The 18389-nt window shown below is 40.3% G+C and overlaps 1 protein-coding gene across 8 annotated transcripts in view; it reads right to left on the reverse strand.

Annotated features, from left to right (window-relative positions):
• LPAR1 (lysophosphatidic acid receptor 1) overlaps positions 1 to 18389 on the reverse strand; it is a 133211-nt gene that overhangs the window by 34586 nt on the left and 80236 nt on the right. For all 8 annotated transcript variants that reach the window (XM_032478169.1, XM_032478171.1, XM_032478164.1 and 5 more), the window contains one exon: positions 16226 to 16973. In XM_032478169.1, the coding sequence (XP_032334060.1) occupies positions 16226 to 16973 (748 nt within the window). The remainder of the gene's footprint in view (positions 1 to 16225; positions 16974 to 18389) is intronic.

Genomic DNA, 18389 nt, shown 5'->3' on the forward strand with positions numbered 1-18389 from the left:
GAGACAGCAGCTGCTTGATGGAGACTAGGTGGAGAATGGCTCTGGGTAAAGGAGAAGCAAACTAGAGCAGTTAGAACCAATAAATAAATACAAACAGGAACTAGAGAACAAGAGAAGTCAAGGAGCCACAAGGAAAAACAAAACTGAAGTAAATCCAGAAAGCAGGAATACAGCCAGGTTCTGGTTCCCAAACTGCCCTGAGGCACCTTAGGGTTCCAGTTAATTTAAAAGAACACAGCCGGATATTATATAAAATTTACATGTATGTAATTCACATATAACTTACATGTATATAATTTATTTATATGTAAAAGTGTATTTATATTTATATATGTATATATAAAGGGGAGGGAAACTGGCATCCGACATCCTAACTTGAAGTAGTTCACAGTTTCAACATTAGATGGCATTACATTCCTTCCTGTGACATCATGTCTTTGCAGTCTGTCTGCTATGATAAAAATCAAATATTGACTAAGTCAGTGTGGAACAGGAAATGAGGCTGGCAGTGGCCAATCTGAGTTCAGGTTCTGAGATGCTGTTCAGTGCCCAGCAAAGCACACACATCCCCCAGTCATGGCTGTAAAGTGATTCTCTTCCTTTCAGTGTATGTGTGTTTGCTTTGTTTTGCAAAATGGCTACTAATTCATGAGGACCTATCTACTTATTAACCACTTAATAGATGAAACCCTGTTAGGTATCTCTTTCAGCCCAAAAGCATCGTGAAATAATTGAGACAATAAGGGTACTGGGGAATTCAGGGAACTTCTGCATTAGGGATTAAAGCTGTCGAGGGAAGACAGAAGAGTGGGGGATCTCAGAAGTAAGTTGTGTATCTGTTTTCGGACTCATTCAGGATCCCGTGACATGGCATCACCACCCAGTCCAAGGAAAACCTGTCCCACTGAATCCCGGAAGCACGATGGGCTGCCCCTTCTTCTCACAACAGAATGAAGATTTACAACCGTGAGGATTAATCCAGGGACTTGAGGCTTCATCACAGCAATATGACCATTCAATGAAAACACCACGTTATGTATTTCATAACAGTATCTACCAAGTACTTACATGCCTGGCATCTTATATAATAATCTTACTTAATCTTTTGAGGTTTCTTGCTGTTTCTGCCTGGCCTCTCATTATACAGACAAGGAAATTGAAGCTTGGAGCAACTGAATACATTGCCCCAGTTGATTCTGCTGGTGTGCAGTGGGGCCAGGATTAGAATCCAGGCAGTTGGCACTTCAGAGATGACACTGTTAACCTCTGTACTATATTGTTCAGCTGTTAGGCCTTTAAGATTTCTAAAAAAATATACTTTAGATTTTTTTTTACACAGAACAAAGTACTTCCAAGTAGTACCTATATTTAAATGGGACTAAATGCATTTCTATTTTTGTTTACTCTTAGTTTCTAAATTCCGGAAAAGTTTCCACCTCTTTTCTAGGTTTGCTAATACTCATTCTCAGGAACAGAAATACTGTAAATGGTTACAACATGACACCATTGGGGGGGAGGGGAAGCTACCCAATATTAGCATGAACAAAGTAACTCTCATTCCCTTGTGGTAAGAGTTTAAATTGGTACAAACTTTCTGAAGAGCATTAAACAATAGTTCATCAAGATTCATGAAGTCTCAGTGAAGAAAGCAGAGATTCATATTAGATAATATTTATCAAAATGTTATTTATGATAGCAGAAAAAGAGTAAGAGATAAAAGCCAGATGTCCAGTGATTACAATATGCCGTCACTTGGATGTACTGAACTTTGTGTGGGAAACTCATGTTTTCAAAGATTACTTAACGGCATGGTATGGTAACATGCACAGGATACTCTAAAAAAATCATGCACAAGGTCCGGGGTTCAATCCCCAGTGCTTCCATCAACCAATCAATCAATCCATAAATAAATGAACAAATAAACCTAATTACCTCCCCCCCCAAAACAAACAGAAATCATACAACAGAATTGTATTTTACCATACAATTTCAACTGTAAAATATTAATCAGAACCAAGGATTGGAAAGAAACAGCATATTCATTTTAATTTTTTTTTCTCTGAATGGTTTAGATTTGTAAACTTTCTTTATTTTTATTTCCTAATTTAAAAAATTTCTTCATTTTGCCTTTCCTTCCCTTCAATAAACATGAGTTACTTTGGTCAGTAAGATTATTATTAAAATAGGATTCGGTACCTAAGGGGGTAATTGCAGTCTAACAGATGTATCTTTCTTCCAACATCGCCTCGTGACACTCAACTCAGAAAAGTCATTTACATAAACCTTTCCTGTTACACTACTCATATGATTCTCTCTCTTCTCTAAATCCCTGTACAGCTTTATCTGAGCTTCTTTTGGGGTGTTTCTGTCACCTCTTGCCTTTTATAATAATCATCTATGGACATGTGGCATCTTTCCTACTAGACCACAGGCCTGAGGATGGCAGGGCCATATTTGCTTTGCAACTGGATCTGCCTTACGTCTCACTCCCATTCTACCCTGTAATTTAGCCGTATCTGTAAATGAGCAAGGATTATACATTTTGGTAACTGTTGTCCCAACACACAAGAGGCAAAAGATGTCACTTGAACTGAACTGGTTTGCACACAGATGCAGTGTTCTTTACGGCACCAAAGGGAGAGAACTAGACCCAGTGGATGGCACTCTAAAAAAAAAAAAATAGCTCTTTCCCAGATTTTGGCTAAATACATATGTATCCAACAGTCCATTTATATGAAGACAGTCTGGCCTCTATGGAAATAAAAGTGTTCCCTGCATCCAAGATATTTGAGGAAAGGCTGAAAAACCACGTATCATTACAACTGTACACACAAGCCAAGCCTGGCTTTGGAAGAGGGTGTGAATGCCGTAAGCCTCATACAGTCTCATCCCACGCCAGGGTTGGTTCTAGGATTCTGCATTCATTGGTTAAGTGAATAATTAAGAGATGAATGGATGGATGAATCAGCAAACTATAGGAATGAGCTGAGGCCCCATATACAATTCTATGGGCAGACGGTGAGAAAATGCCGCTAGTGATTATAAAAGCCTATTAAAGAGGCTGAACAGCTCCAAGGAATGACCATCCTGGGAAAACAGCTCAAAAGACTAATTGCTACTGGTCGAAGGTGGCACATTCATGAACGCAGAACAATAGGAAAGGCATGAGAACGTCATGTTCACTGTAACACATGCCAGGTAGCATTCTAAGCACTTTATCATATTTAATTCTCACAACAAGGGGGAGAGTGGTAAGTTCTGCTCTCCCCAAACATGGGGAGAATGGGGAACAGAGCGCAGAAAGGTCAGTATATTACCCAAGGCCACAGAGTCTGAATGCCAGCCGACTTGGCGTTTTTAACCTGTGTACGTGTAATGTAAGTCTTAATCCCATGCTGTCTCTGGAAGAAAAAGGGAAACAGAGATTTTGCTTTATGTGGTGTATGAACTAAATGATCGATTCATCCTTTCCTGTGAAGGTCTCCACGCAGACAAATACAACTGTATCAGGTTAATACAAAAACAAACACTGTTGCTTTATCTCCTCTCTCGGGGGGGATAAAAGTTACTCCTTAGAATAATATAAAATCACAGGCCTACCTGAAAAAGTCTTAGGGCTTTATGCCATGATTTCTCAAGGTATCTTGATGATATAGGTCAGTCACATTTTTCAGTCTCTAAAGGTGACAAATTTTCCTTCAGTGATAATAATTAATGCAGACAGTTCAAATATTTCGAAGAAAGTCTATGTTGTGTAAAAATATCCATTTTCTTTAACAGGAAACTCCTCAAAAGCCCAGAATTTTCTCTTAGTAGTACTGCGTTTTCTCCCTAACTCTACCTTACCTTTTCTCCTCATCCTCTTGCAAAGCAGGTGTACAAACACACACATGTCAGGGTGGTCGTAGGTCCTCACCTATTCTTTAAGTGATACCAATAATGTGTCCATTTTGGTGGGGAAGTTGAAAAATAGACTTCAGAAATGAGCAAGGACAGGTTTAATGCCAGGTTTGCGTGACTCAACTATGGATGCCTGGGTACCAACACTGCTTCAGGAGGTTTGGGCTGGGGCCCAGGAGTCAACCTCTTAAACAAGCATCCTGGGTGATTCAGACACAGTTAGTCCTTGGACCGCACTTGGAGAAACACTGATGTAATGAAGCCCTTCATGGTGCAGATGAGGAAACCGTCGTTAAGATTAAGTGAGTTGCCCTAAGTTACACCAACTAGTAAGTGGCAAATCAGGCGTTAGAATATAGTTATTAACGCCTTTGTAACCAGACTACATCTTATTTCATGCTCAGGATTCCAAACTAGTTTTTGGTCACTATTCTATAAGCAACAGCTGCAAAAAACATTCGTAGCTTACATTTACATGACACTTCCTATAAAAAGAGCTTTCCCAATCATTATCATTTGTGAACTTCACAAAAGAATGTTATCTGTATTTGGCACATGTGAGAACTGAAATTCAGAGAGGTTAAGATTCTTGCTTAAAATTTTATATTATATATATTTGGGGCAAAGTAGTAGAACTTAATGAGTTTTGATAACTAGTAAGTACTCAAATGTTGGTTATTATTATCACCATTTTTGGGGATACTCTCAAAACTAAATGTTGACCTAGGAAAAGTTAGAGTTGGTATAAAAAAATCAATTAAAAATAAAATGAACAGCCAAACTACACAAAGTTACATATTGAAATTTTAAAAGGATCAAATACTTTCGATAAAATTTAGCTGTAAAATAAAGCCAAAGAAAAGTAAGTATGAGAGGAAAAATGAAAATTCACAATGGTAGATACTTTGTTACAATCTGATTTGTTCCCAAAAACCTAATGGGTAAATTAAGTCTTCACTTTACAATGTATACAAAAACATTTGATTCTCAGGTAAATTAAATCTGAAAAAATGTAGCATTCTAGAAGTGTTGTAACTGTGCTATATATATTAAATTGTTGAAGGGATTAAAGTAGACTCACATACGCTCTAAAAAAACATTTTCTCAAACAAAAACTGAGTATTACTCTAATTCTGATTTAAATATTTATGCTCACAAAAATAGTACATAAATGTCCTTGAGGTCCAATCAAAACAGTGGGTCAAAATTCCCATTACTTCTATAAGCTACCTAGTAACAAAGCTACCAAATAAGGCTACTACAGCATTATTAATGTTACAAGCCAACAGTTGCAGAGGGACAACGTATTGCGATGTAATAGCAGTAAATCATTTATTATTGATACATTATAGGCAAATCAATATATATAAATGAACATATTTTCTAATTGTTTCCATTTTTTTCTGTTCCTGCTTCTACTGTCTTTCAAATTTATTCATGCCTTTAGTGACAGCTTTCTTGCCTTAAAACTGGTGGAACCAATTCAGATTGAACTAAAACATTAAGAAATTTCATTACAGAATTCTATCAAGCTTACTCTCTTAGCACAGCAGTGTATCATCTACACTACAGTTTAACTTATCATTCAGATTTGGGTTCTAGAGCCTTCTCTTCCAATCGAAATAAGCTGTGCTTACGTACAAGAACTTGTAAATACGCTAGGGTATATGCACAGTGTCTTAGAAATAGTGTTTTATAATGAAAACATCTTCATTTCTGCCCCCAAGATGTGAGTTGCCAAATTAAATAAAGCCAGTGTTCTAATCTCTGCAACTTTCCTGTATTTGATCATTATATGTGGGCTTTGAGGGATGTTCAAATACAGGTTCCTCCTGTCTTCGTTCAGAAACTCAGGTTCCAGCCCCTTGATTTATAGCTGGGCTTTTCCTTTGGGGCTGGAGCAATACACCAAGGAGCAACTCCTGGGCATCACGTGTCCGGCGAGGTTAGCAAAGCAAATCCCTCCAGCAGAACACGGTGAATCACTCGCTGGCCAGCGTTCTGCTTCGTAGGTTTCCTGTGCGGGTCCCGTTAAGGCTGCGCCCCGAAGCGGCTATCTTCCCTCTGCCCCCGGGAAAGGAAAGGGACTCGAGAAAATGAAATTCATGCCTACCACACGAAGAGGAGCTTTTTGAAGTGGAGAAATACCCATTTAGAATGAACTCATGGAAAACCCTACTTAAAATGCAGCGTGCTCTGTGTCAACAGAAGTCTACTTGCACAGGATAAATAGTGAAGCCATGAGTTTCCAGGCTCCCGATGCCAGGCTAAATCCCACTTCTTCAAAAAGACCCTGTTATTGCCGGGTCACCCTGTGAGAACTTCATATTTGCTTTGGATCTTTATAATGACTCCTCTATTGGTGGAGGAGACCAGCCGGGGTTTAAGTAAAGCCATGACCACACTCAGTCTAGACAGTATCATCTCCACTAAAACACATGAATAAAAAGTAGCCACTCAGAGCATAAGGCTCCAGTTTAGACCTCAAAGGGAAAAACAGCAAAGGTACAAACACAAGAAAAATAATTATTTATATGGAAAAACAGTTAAAATACCTCTGTCAAAGAGCATGACAAAGTATATATGTAAAAGCAGGGAATAATTCAGCTTCAAACTGGAGGTATATACATTACCTGGTCATAAAGATACATAATTTCTGAGAAACCAATAGAAGATTCTATAAGCGGATATGTCCCTTTTGTCTAGACAACTCAAAATAAAAATCAGAAATATTAAATAAGTGAAACTCCTGAGTACTTAAACTGATTTCCAGGATAATACAGAAACCAGGAAGACAAAGGAAAAAACCCTATATAGAGAGAGTTGATTGCCACCTAAAATTCTTTATTTCCCATCCAATGCTGCGTGTGTTGGCGTTGCCAGATAAAATACATAATGCCCAGTTGAATCTGAATTTCAGATAAATGACTAATACTTCTGTTAGCCTAAGTATATCCCATGCAATTATTTTAATTTGCTAAATTTGGCAATTCACGTACATGTACGTGTATGTGTCATAAGTGACAGGTGTCCACATCTCCAGGCAACAATCTTTCGGGTCCTGAAATGTCACCACTGAGCACTTGTTACTCTCCACAAGGTGTTAATATGCACATGTAGAAAATTGTCCCTATCTTTTTATAGGTTAGTAACTATTCAAGCTCATTTACTGCAAAATCCATTTAATGTGAATCTGATAACTATGGTCAACTCAAAAAAAATGAGTTATACCAGTGCCAAATGCAGGCAAAAAATATGTAAGCACAATGTTGTCTTATAATCATGCGAGCTTCCTCTGCCATCCCCCCCCAAAAAAGCCTAACAGAGGTTATTTCCATATCTAAGTAATATATTAACTGCAATATAAGGAAGGAACTGAATATTTAGTTCAGAGTGTAAAGAATACCTAACAGAAATAATTTCTTTGCCTGGGGTCACATGGCAAACTCCCGCAAAACTCTACCCAGAATAAAATGTATATTTCATTTATTCATTCAACAAACAGCTAGAGTTTGCCAAGTGCTGGGCCCTGTTCTAGGAGCTGGGAAATAAGACCGAGCCCTGCTGTCGTGCAATGCCTATAACGAGTCTCCAACGAGATGCATGAAATAGCAGCAAGAGATTAGAAGGGGAGTGAAAATCCTTTTCTTTCTAGGTGAACAGAGATGGGGCCGAGACTAAAGGAATCGGAGGTGGTCACAGCATCAAGCTGGGACCGAATGGGGAACAGCAAGAAGGTGTCAGACCCTATCCATTTGCCGTTTCTTTCATTTATGCCAGACACAGTCCTTCACTGTGGATCAAAAGGAAAGAAAAGTGATGCCCTGAATGACGGCTGGGTGGCCAGCTGGGCCCCAGGCATGGCACGTGCGCCTGAATGAGCCGATGACCTTTCCCAACAGACACTGACAAAGGGGCCTGCTCCATTTCAAAACTCATTTTAACGGTCGACACTATTTAATCGTCTCCAGAGAGTCACCAGGGCAGAAGTGCCATTTCTCATGGTGCTAATAGGGCTTTTCATACATAGGGCCGAGGCTCCACAAGTAGGATGCAGGCAACTCTGCGGTACAGATGTATCTCTGGAAAGAGAAAGCCACTCGGAATAAAATTTACAGCCTGCTAACAGAGCCAACAGCTGCTAAATAAACCACAACAGTATTTTTATACCATGTCATAGAAACGAAGCACCATCTCAACCATCAAATCCTCTACTGGGTGTGTGCTGGGGTGGGGGTATACCAGAAAGAGAAAGGGGGCAGCGGGTGGAGGAAATGCACTTGCGCACAAGACCTCCTGGTAAAGACAATGCTTGCTCCCGTTCAGTAAGTGTTTTGCATTAGCCAGAGCCTGTACGAAGTGCGCTTTCCATGAATTACCTCATCTACTGTCCGTCATCACTGGACAAGAAAGGTCCTACTACCCTTACGTTATTAATTCTGAAACTGAGGTGCAGAGAGACGCTAAATCACTTACTCTAGTCTATGAAACTATTAAGTAATTCTCAACTCTGGCTTATTTTCTTCCAAATCAAAGCTCTCAAGCTCTAAGCAACAGTGGTTCCCAGTGGTCACAATTCATTCAGGAAACTTCTGCATGTTTCATGACCTTCAGTGATAAGGACACCTGACTGGGTGACCTTCGGGCTGGGCCCGGCGGGGTGTCCGAGCTGGACCAGGTCAGCATCACTCTCCACAGACCTCAGCTCAGCAAGAGCCCCGGGTTCTGGCTGCTCCGTCCGCACCTCAAAAAGGAATTCTGTTAGTTGGGTTCCTGTGGTATTTCTGTTTTCTGTTTCTGTTTAAAAGTTTCGTCTGAGTCAAAATATTTGAATGGAGTTGGGCAACAAAAGGGCACAAAGAGCTGGTATGTGAAAAGTTGTTTTCTCTCTTGACCGGAGCCCAGGAGCTGGGGCCCCTGCAGGGTGTCCCTCCTGACCACACCCTCGGTGCCAGGCGGCCTTGCGGCTGGCCCGACAATGCAGGCTCTCATGAAGAGTCTCCCAGCTTCTTCTTCCTCAAAGAGGCCTTAACAGGGACGCCACAGGGGACCTGAGGAGACTTGGGGTAGCGCTGGTTCCTCCTCCAAGCAACAGGATGTGCAGCTGGTCACCTGTGGCCGGAGAATAAGAGACTCTTGTGTCTGCTGCCCTCCCCGAGCACCAGGACCGATGGGGAGGCCTTCCCACCTTGCCACACAGCCTCTACTGTCATTTTTATACATCATTTCTGGGGCCATCCTTTAAATGCGCCACTCCCTTTAATGGGAGGGCGTACGTCTAGAGCTAATTATTCAAGAGGCTGACATGGAGAAAAATTGTCCTCTGCTTTTACTCCAATTCCACTTCTGTGTTTTTCACTGGAAAACTCTGCACGGCTGGTCCACAGTCATTAAGTCCTTATTGTTTTGTTTACAGAGTTATAAGGAGAGGTCTAAATCATCTTGGAAATCCAACTGGCCAACTCCATCCTCCAGATGAAGGCACAGAGAAATTAACACACAGAGAAGGGAACTCGCCCAAAATCACCCAGTTAATGACAGAGTCAGGAACAGATCCCACAGGCATCCTGCCTCAATGAACGTAAATGGGGAAACACACACACACACACACATACACACTGGGGAAAATATAAACTTAATAAGAAACCAAGATAAATAAGAAATTAATACAATGCTGTTATTAACAAAGCTAGCAGGATGATAATATGTGTAAAAATTACATAATGTGCCAGGAATTCAGATTCCGATGACTTTTTGTCAAAGCTTCATTTCAGTGATCACAGTTGGTTATAATAAGGCCAAATTCAAGGGGACCCTTTGCAAGTACCTTTACAGCCACAATGTTTACACCTAACCCTGGCTCACCACATAAATACATGTTGATGTTCACAAAGAAGAAAATGATGGAAAATGTGGATGGAACTGAACGAGGTGGAGGCACAGGCAGTAAGAACAGCACATCACTCAGAGTTAACCAACCCAGTCCTTGGTTTGAGCCACCAGTGAATTCAGAGACCTAAGTTTCTCAATTAAGTTAGGAGCTTCAGTCTCTTTATTTGTAAGAATTGGAAGTTGGATAGCGTGATTTTTCAAGGACCTTTTCAGCAATAAAATTCTAAATCTGGGCCAACCCTTGCTTTAAGAAAGAAGTTCTTCTTTACTATCTTTACACAGTGGAACAAGTCCAGTGAGGAGCTCTATATTTAAAAAACCAACAGGAAACGAAGAAAGACTATAAACAAACAGAAAGCAGAGCCTAGGCGGAGGGTGACCATATATCCTGGGTTGACCAGACGAGTCTCGGTTTATGCCTGTTGCCCCAGTGTCCCAGTTAGCGTCTGTTTTCACTACAGAAGTGTCTCGGTTTGGATGATAAATTAGATGGTTACCTCCAGAAGGAACTGGTGTTCTTTATCTTAGGGAATCCTTCAGCATCTCTCATCACCTACAGGTGGAAACCCAAACTCCTTAGTGTGGTATGATGGCTCTGAGTCCAAACTCTATCTAGCATACCCATCATATGGTAATCACACCTGATGACTTCCAGTTCCCCAAAGGTGAGCTGTGGTTGGCTTCCCCTCCACCCCCACCCTGCAGGATGGCAAGCTCCTCTACATGCATCAAAACTGAGCTCAATATTGCCTCCTCCAGGAGGCCTCCTTTCCCTCCACTCTGCTCATATATCAACTAGCACATGGACCTAACTGTTTTTGCAACTCTTTCTTAGCCTCCTCTAGTACACCATAAACTCTGTGTAGGATGGATTTTAAAAGGCAGAAACAAACAAATGGGACTACATCAAACTAAAAAGTTTCTGCACAGCAAAGGAAATCATCAACAAAGCAAAAACAAACAAACAACCAAAAAACCAACTTACTGACTGGGAGAAGATATTTGTCAATGATATATCTGGTAAGGAATGAATGCCCAAAATATATAAAGTACCCACACAACTCAACAACAAAAAACAAAAAAACCTGACTTAAAAATGAGCAGAGGAGCTACATCATTTTTCCATAGAAGACATTCAGACAGGCACATGAAAAGAGGTTTAAATCACTAATTATCAGAGAAATGAAAATCAAAACCACAATGAGGTATCACTCATGCCCATTAGAATGACTATTATCAAAAGGGCAAGAAATAACCAGTGCTGGTAAAGATATGGGGAACAGGGAACCCTCATACACTGTTGGTGGGAGTGAAAAATTGGTACAGCCACTATGAAAAACAGTTTGGAGATTCCTCAAAATATTAAGAATAGAACTACCATATGATCCAACTATCCCACTTCTGGGTATTTATCCAAAGACTATGAAAACACTAATTTGAAAAGTTATATGCACACTTATGTTCATTACAGCATTATTTACAATAGCCAAGATATGGAAACAATCTAAGTGTCCATCAACAGATGACTGGATAAAGACGACGTAATGCATACACACACACACACACACACACACACACACACACACACACACACACACACAGGAATACTATTCAGCCATTAAAAACGATGAAATCTTGTCATCTGCAACAACACGGATGGACCTTGAGAGCATTATGCTAAGCGAAATAAATCACAGAAAGACAAATACATGATTTCACTCATTGAGGAATTTAAAAAAATGAGTAAACCCAACAAAAACAAACATGCAGATACAGAGAACAGAGTAATGGTCATCAGAGGGGAAGGGGTGGGGAGGAGGGTGAAATGGATAAAGGAGATCAACAGTGTGATGATGGTGGGAACTAAATTGCTGGTGGTGAGCATGCCCTAGATATGAAATGTTGTACATGTGAAACGGATACACTGTTATAAACCAATGTTACCTCAATTTTTTAAGAAAAGAATGGAGTTTCCCTTATTCATCTTTTTAATTCCTTAGCACATAATTAGCACTCCATAATATGTTTGTTGAATTAAATGGAAAAGAGAAGTACATAAAGATTTGCTAACAGGATATTGGCCGATGTATCTTTCATCAGAGTGAACAAGAGAACAATGAGCTTAAACTCATCTGACCCCACTACTATTATTAATACCAGTGACAGTCTCTCGCAGGGCATCCGAACAGTGTCTTGCGATGGAGGGTCATGGTCTACAACATTCTTACAGCTGAATTCCAAGTCTGCTACTTACAAAATAAATGCTCTTGAGCAAGTTACTTACCCTATATTAATTCAGGTCCCTCAGCATAAAACACAGGGAACACAACTTTCCTTGGTGTAAGGTTATAAACAGAGCATGAAGACAAGTGCCAAGTACTGACCCAGGCACAGGGGACCTGGGTAATAAGCAGTAATTTAGCTTCCGTGGTGATTATTTCCGGCCAGAACAGATCAAACTAGAAAAAGTGTCTCCCTCTTCTTCCCCAAAGAGACAGGCTCCACCCGGATTTATTTAGCTTTATGTCCCTTACTCTTTCCCATGATTAAGATGCAAAAACCTCCACACCATAAACATTCTTCTCTCTTTCCAAATCCTGGTTGCCCTCGTCTCCAATTATCCCCAACCAAGGTGTCATCGCAAGGAACAGAGCAAGAGAGGCAAGGACTAAGACAGACTGTGGTCAAATAAGGAAGAACAACTTGACTGCCACTCTGATTCAACCGTGGCACAGACTCAAAGGGAATTCTTGGTAAAATGTCAAGTGCGGAGAGTTCAAGCCTGGGGAGGGGTTACATGACTTCGTGCTGGGACAATGAAACTTCAAGTTAACTACACCTGGAACAAAACGCTCCCTCAGTCAGAAGCAGTCAGTTACCGGTGCTCTGACACCAAATGGTGGAAAGGAGCCAATGAGATGAGAGTTAGAAGCAACATTGTTAGAAGCAAAGAGGAGAAGAATGCTCCCTTAAAAGCTTTCTTCTACCCAGGAAATAAAGCACAGGCAGCGGAGCAGTATCAACAGAAACAAATGGGATCACAATGTTTCAATTTAATAGCACAGTGCTGTTCAAACTTTCTAACAAAATACAGCAGTGCTGGTAGTTGCTTTTATTATGGAGAGGTATCCTAGCAGGGAGGTGAAAAACACATGACTCTGGAACCAGAGTGCCTGAAACATATTCCAGCTCTGGTACTTAACTAGCTGTGTGACCTTGGGCAAGTTACTTAACCTCTCTGTGCCTCAGTTTTCACCTCTGGGAAATGAAGCTAACGAATAGATAACGTTACGTAGACTCCACAGGGTTGGTCTTTATAAATCCTAATTTCTAAGGTAGAGTAGTGCTGGGCACATGATTAATGCTACATGTGTTTGAGAAATAAAAGTACCAGGATCCTAGTGCTCACTCAAAAGCAGCTTATACACAACCTTATGCTTAAAAACTGCTATTGGTACCGCCATCATAAACCTGGATGATCTATTTATTCTATGTTGACTCCCAGAAATACAAATTGTTGATCAACAAATCCTTTGGGTGATCCTGAGGACTAAACAGATTTAAAACTCAGAGGTCATTTTGACTTGGTGAAATGAAAACGCAAGATCTGACACATGTAATCAAGCCATAAACATCCCCAGAATAAATGAATAAACATTACTTATTGCACAGCCATTGTGGCCAGTCAATTTCCGAGCTGCTGTATTTGACTGGAAGGCACAAAATGGAATAGGAGTGAGTTGGGTTTGGCTTCTGCCCCACAGCTGAACAAAGCGGCTTTAACTTAGTGAATTCTTAGTGTGGCTCTCCCTGGGCCTCAGTTTTGAGGGCTCAAAAATTGGTTTTGTCACCACATTCATTTATGCAACAGTTATTTAATGAGCACCTACTTTGTGCCAGATCCTGACAGGTGATCTAGAGAAAGTGGCCAATACATCATTACAACTCCTGCCTGCTGTCACAGAGCTGACAATCCAGCAGAGAAGACAGGTATTAAAAACCAAACATGCACCTCCAAAAACCTGATTGCCAATAAACTAATTCACAATGAGAAGAGCTTCAAGTAGACTAGAACTCTTGTTCCTATAAGACCAATCTATCTCTTACCATGCAACAATGACTACACAGAATTCACGCAGGGGAGGACACTGTGTGGATGGTACCCAGGCACCACCTTGACAAACACTGGGTTGTTTAGGATTGCTAATTAGCTATTCTGACCCCTGCCCATTCTCCCATTTGCTGCCTTTCTTTAAAAGGCAGCTTATTTAATTTCTCCTTCCTATATGAGAATTTCACATACATCTTGCCTCACCAAATTTCTTCACCTATCATGCTGACTGAAGTTTTCCATGTTCTAAAACTTCTTCCATCACACATCAATAGAAATAATGCCATTTACTCCAGAGACAGTTATGTGTATTCAGTCCCTATAGAGTTGACTAGTTTAACCTCCAAGGGCAGCCTTACTTCTATTATTTTCAAGTTTGGGGTTGGTGTGGTGGGGCATAAGGGGCATTTAGGGCTAGTGTACACTGAAACTGGTACCCCATTAACCCTCAAAATAATTCTTATTTAACCTGCAAAACCATCCAATGAGGCACAAAAATTAATTTTCCATGAATCATTAAGCATACTACACACAGAAAACGCTGGGTTTTATACAAGTCAAAATTAAAACAAGAACTTGGCAGGTTCCTAGTCCAAGTTCAGTAGTCATTTTCTGCTGGTGGTTCTACGAACTATAAGCAATACTTGAGACAGTAATAGAAAAAGTGCACCCACCCTATGACAAGTTTCAACCTGAAATCTGAATGAATATGGCTGAATATTCATTTCAGTTTCAGTCTAAATCAGATGATTCAGATCATCAGCAAACAAATATCTGAGTTGATACAGAAGTAAAGTATCTCACATTACTCAATTTCATACAACAGCGGCATCCATGGGAAACGAAGATGTGTTTCATCCATGTTGTGGAGAATGTGTCCTTGTGGCACAGGTATGATCAAGGCTTTTGTTGATAATTAAACACAGAGAAATCATTTTTGTACTGTCTCCTAAGCTCTGTTGGGTAGATGATGGGGGTCCCAGTGGGGATACTATCTAAGTGTACCAGCTAGATACAGACAGGGCTTTGGTCGTGCGAAGCAATCCCAAGGCCTGGTCTTCATGCGTAAAGGTCTACCAGAAGGTCACAATCAGGACACCCAGGTGTTATCTCCCTGAGGCATTCACCCTAACCAAAATAGGTGGGACCCATGCCTCAATCAGAATGCTAGTCTAGCCATCATCAGGGCTCTATCTCTTTCCTGTGGCTAAAATTAATGTAGCTCCCAGAGCTTCCGAGGAACCATACAACCCCAGGTGACATCCACGCAACACTGCTTTACAAACTGGGGCAAAGAGCATTAGAGGAACTTTCCACTGAATTTCCATGGGGAAAGATGAAACGCTGAAAAACTTGCAAAATGTTTTCTTTAAATGTGATCAAACATTAACCTGAATATAATCCATGGAGAAAATATAATTCAATAGGGTCATTATTTAAAATACTCATTGGGTGAACTTTTAAAATAGGCACTCTGGACTCCAAAAGAAACGTCGTGTATGTGTCTTCTTCTTGGGGACACCTCCAGGAGCAGCACAGGACCTGGAACTAAGGAGGTGCTCTTTAACTATTTTCTGAATACACAAATGAATAAATATATTCCTGCTGATTGTTACCATGAATTCTTCATCCAGGAAAAACAATAGTTATTTAAAGGCAAAAGTTATCTGAGTATATATAACATAAAATAAAATTTCGCTTTTCACCTTAAAATATGAATTAACTTCCAACCCTAAAAACAGAAAATTAATGGAAAGAAAACATACGTTTTCATAAAGATGACTGTCATGGGATGGTATTAATTCCAACTTATTCTGTGCAGTCAGTTTACACAAAATATCTTGATATAATACTTACCTTACCTACATGTATGTAGTAAAAATTACAGGATGTGAAAGACATCTTGTTTAGAAATAGACTCATAAAAGTAACTGTACATGAAAGCATAGGTCATTTTCTGAGAATCTGTAATCAAGAGACCACAGGCAAAAGTTCCACAATTTGGGTTGTAAGGAAACCCTTCAAATGCTGGTATTTTCAATACTTCATTGCCAAGCTCGTCAACCGTATCTTCCACATCATCATTATTTATATCACATCACTGATACATGATTTCCCTGAAACCAATTCTGTAATTACAGAAAGACTAGGATGCTGACTTCATCACAGATATTTGATATAATGGTGCCTCATCCCCTTGTCATTCCTGCATATATACTCAGTGAATGTTCATACTGTCGTTTACCACTACCATAAATTCATCTGGTTTATATTAAGACATTGAGAATTCGTAAAGTAAGTTACAGTCAAGACAAAACTCACCAAGCACAATGACCACAGTCTTCAGAAGACTCATCATGGTGTCCCGATTCCTTCGGGGTCCAGAGCTATGGCGAGACATTCTCATAGTCCTCTGGCGAACGTAGCCAAAGATATGAGCATAGAGAACCACCATGACGACAAAGGTCACCAAGTTGAAAATGGCCCAGAAGACCAAGTAAGAGTCACTGTAGAGCGGTGCCATGTTGGAACAATTCTCAATATCACAGATGCAGTTCCAGCCCACGCTGGGTATGGCACCCATCACGATGGCCATGGTCCAGATGACCACAATCACCACCACCACCCGCCGGTTGCTCATCCGTGTGTGGAGCTGCATGCGGAAAACTGTAATGTGCCTCTCGATCGCAATGGCCAGTAAGTTGGCCACAGATGCCGTCAGGCTGGTGTCAATGAGGCCCTGACGTAGGAGCCACGTGCTGACCGTCAGTCTCCGGGTATTGGGTCCTGTGTTGAACATCAGGTAGAAGTAGGCCAACCCAGCAAAGAAGTCTGCAGCAGCCAGATTAGCCATTAAGTAATAAATAGGAAAATGGAAGCGGCGGTTGACATAGATTGCCACCATGACCAGTAGGTTGGCCAACATGATGAAGATACAGACGGTGATTCCAAGTCCCATCACCAGCTTGCTGACTGTGTTCCATTCTGTGGCGAGATACTTTCCACTCCGGTTATAAAAGAAGGCGATGGATTCGTTGTAGAAGCACTGTGGTTCATTCATGGCTGTGAACTAAAAGAGAAAGGAAGAAAGATGGGAAAAAAGAGAAAACCCACAGATCCAAATGTAAAGATGGAGAGAGAACATACGGCTTCTCTACGGCAAATGTGGCAAAAGAAAAGGCCAAAGGGAAAGAATTTGAAAATCTGATCCTGAGTAATATTCTATGATTATGTTGAAACCCCAAGGGTTCTCACTGTTTTACTTAGTGTCCTCAAGATTAAAGACAGTTGGAGTTCAACAAATGACAAGGTCCACGCTTGGTGGTTGCATGTCATTGAAGTCTACTAGAAAAGCCACACGACCCAGAAACCTTGCTTAAAATACATGAGACAGTTGAGATTTTGCAGGGCATTGCAATTGGAATATTTGCCATAGTGCAAATCTATTTTGACCCGTCATTTAGGGAATCGTAAACATAGCTGGTTTATAGATAGGGAATTATTGCCCTATTATTCTGCATTTCTATTCTCACATAGTATGTTCAATCTGTGTCAGACTTCTTGTAATGCAAGTCCCCACAAGGACCATCAGTCTCAACATTTCAAAGAGGTCACAACGCATCAAAGCTTCTTTGCCCAAAGCCAGCATTGCTGTTCGACATTCCTGTGGTCTACCCCCACGACTCTTCACCGCAGAATAGCATTTGTCAACTCGTCTCTAACGTTGGAGAACTCTTCTCTTTTTGGAGGACATAAGAAATACGTTACTTAAAGTCACGTCCAAAGAGCAGCTGACACACTGCTCTACAAAAAGTGTAGTACACTTAGATTAGATAAACTGTATCTTTTAAAATATGGGGTGATTAAAAATGTCTCATTATGTGTTTTCTTATTTTTCAACATCATCGATTAGAAAATAGTTGCTTATTAATTATTCATACTCTCACTCGAATCCAGAAAGGATTGAGGAATTTCATAATATAATAATATAGGGCAGTCAATAAAACTATTAAGGCAAAACTAGAAAATAAAAAGTCACCGAAAAAAGAAACTACAAAATTACACACCAAATAAAATAAATCACTTTTCCTAAAGCCTTAAGTTTGTCTGGGACTCCCAAAATTAGAGAATATTTCTTGAAGACAGCTCATACCCAATTTTTTTTTATTCTGGCACTGCATTTAATAAATTACTTAGCAAATATGACAGTTTTAACCACTATTGTTGATATTCTATTGAATATCTTTAGGTGTGCATAAATGTTTACCAAACACAGAAAGTTCCCAAACAATGGGTGAAACTCTTCTTGAATGGTTAGTCTTCTGACTCATCAAGACATCTAGGGTCTCCTTCCTAATTTAGACTTTAATTAGCTTTTTAGATTATGCCTCTATAATCACTACTCTCACCATGTTGTGTAATTATGTATCACTTTGCTTCTTAAAAAGATAATAGTCCAGGCAAGAGTGAGACTGTCTTACACACC

This window comes from Camelus ferus, chromosome 4 (assembly GCF_009834535.1).
Source record: "Camelus ferus isolate YT-003-E chromosome 4, BCGSAC_Cfer_1.0, whole genome shotgun sequence".
Lineage (NCBI taxonomy): Eukaryota > Metazoa > Chordata > Mammalia > Artiodactyla > Camelidae > Camelus > Camelus ferus.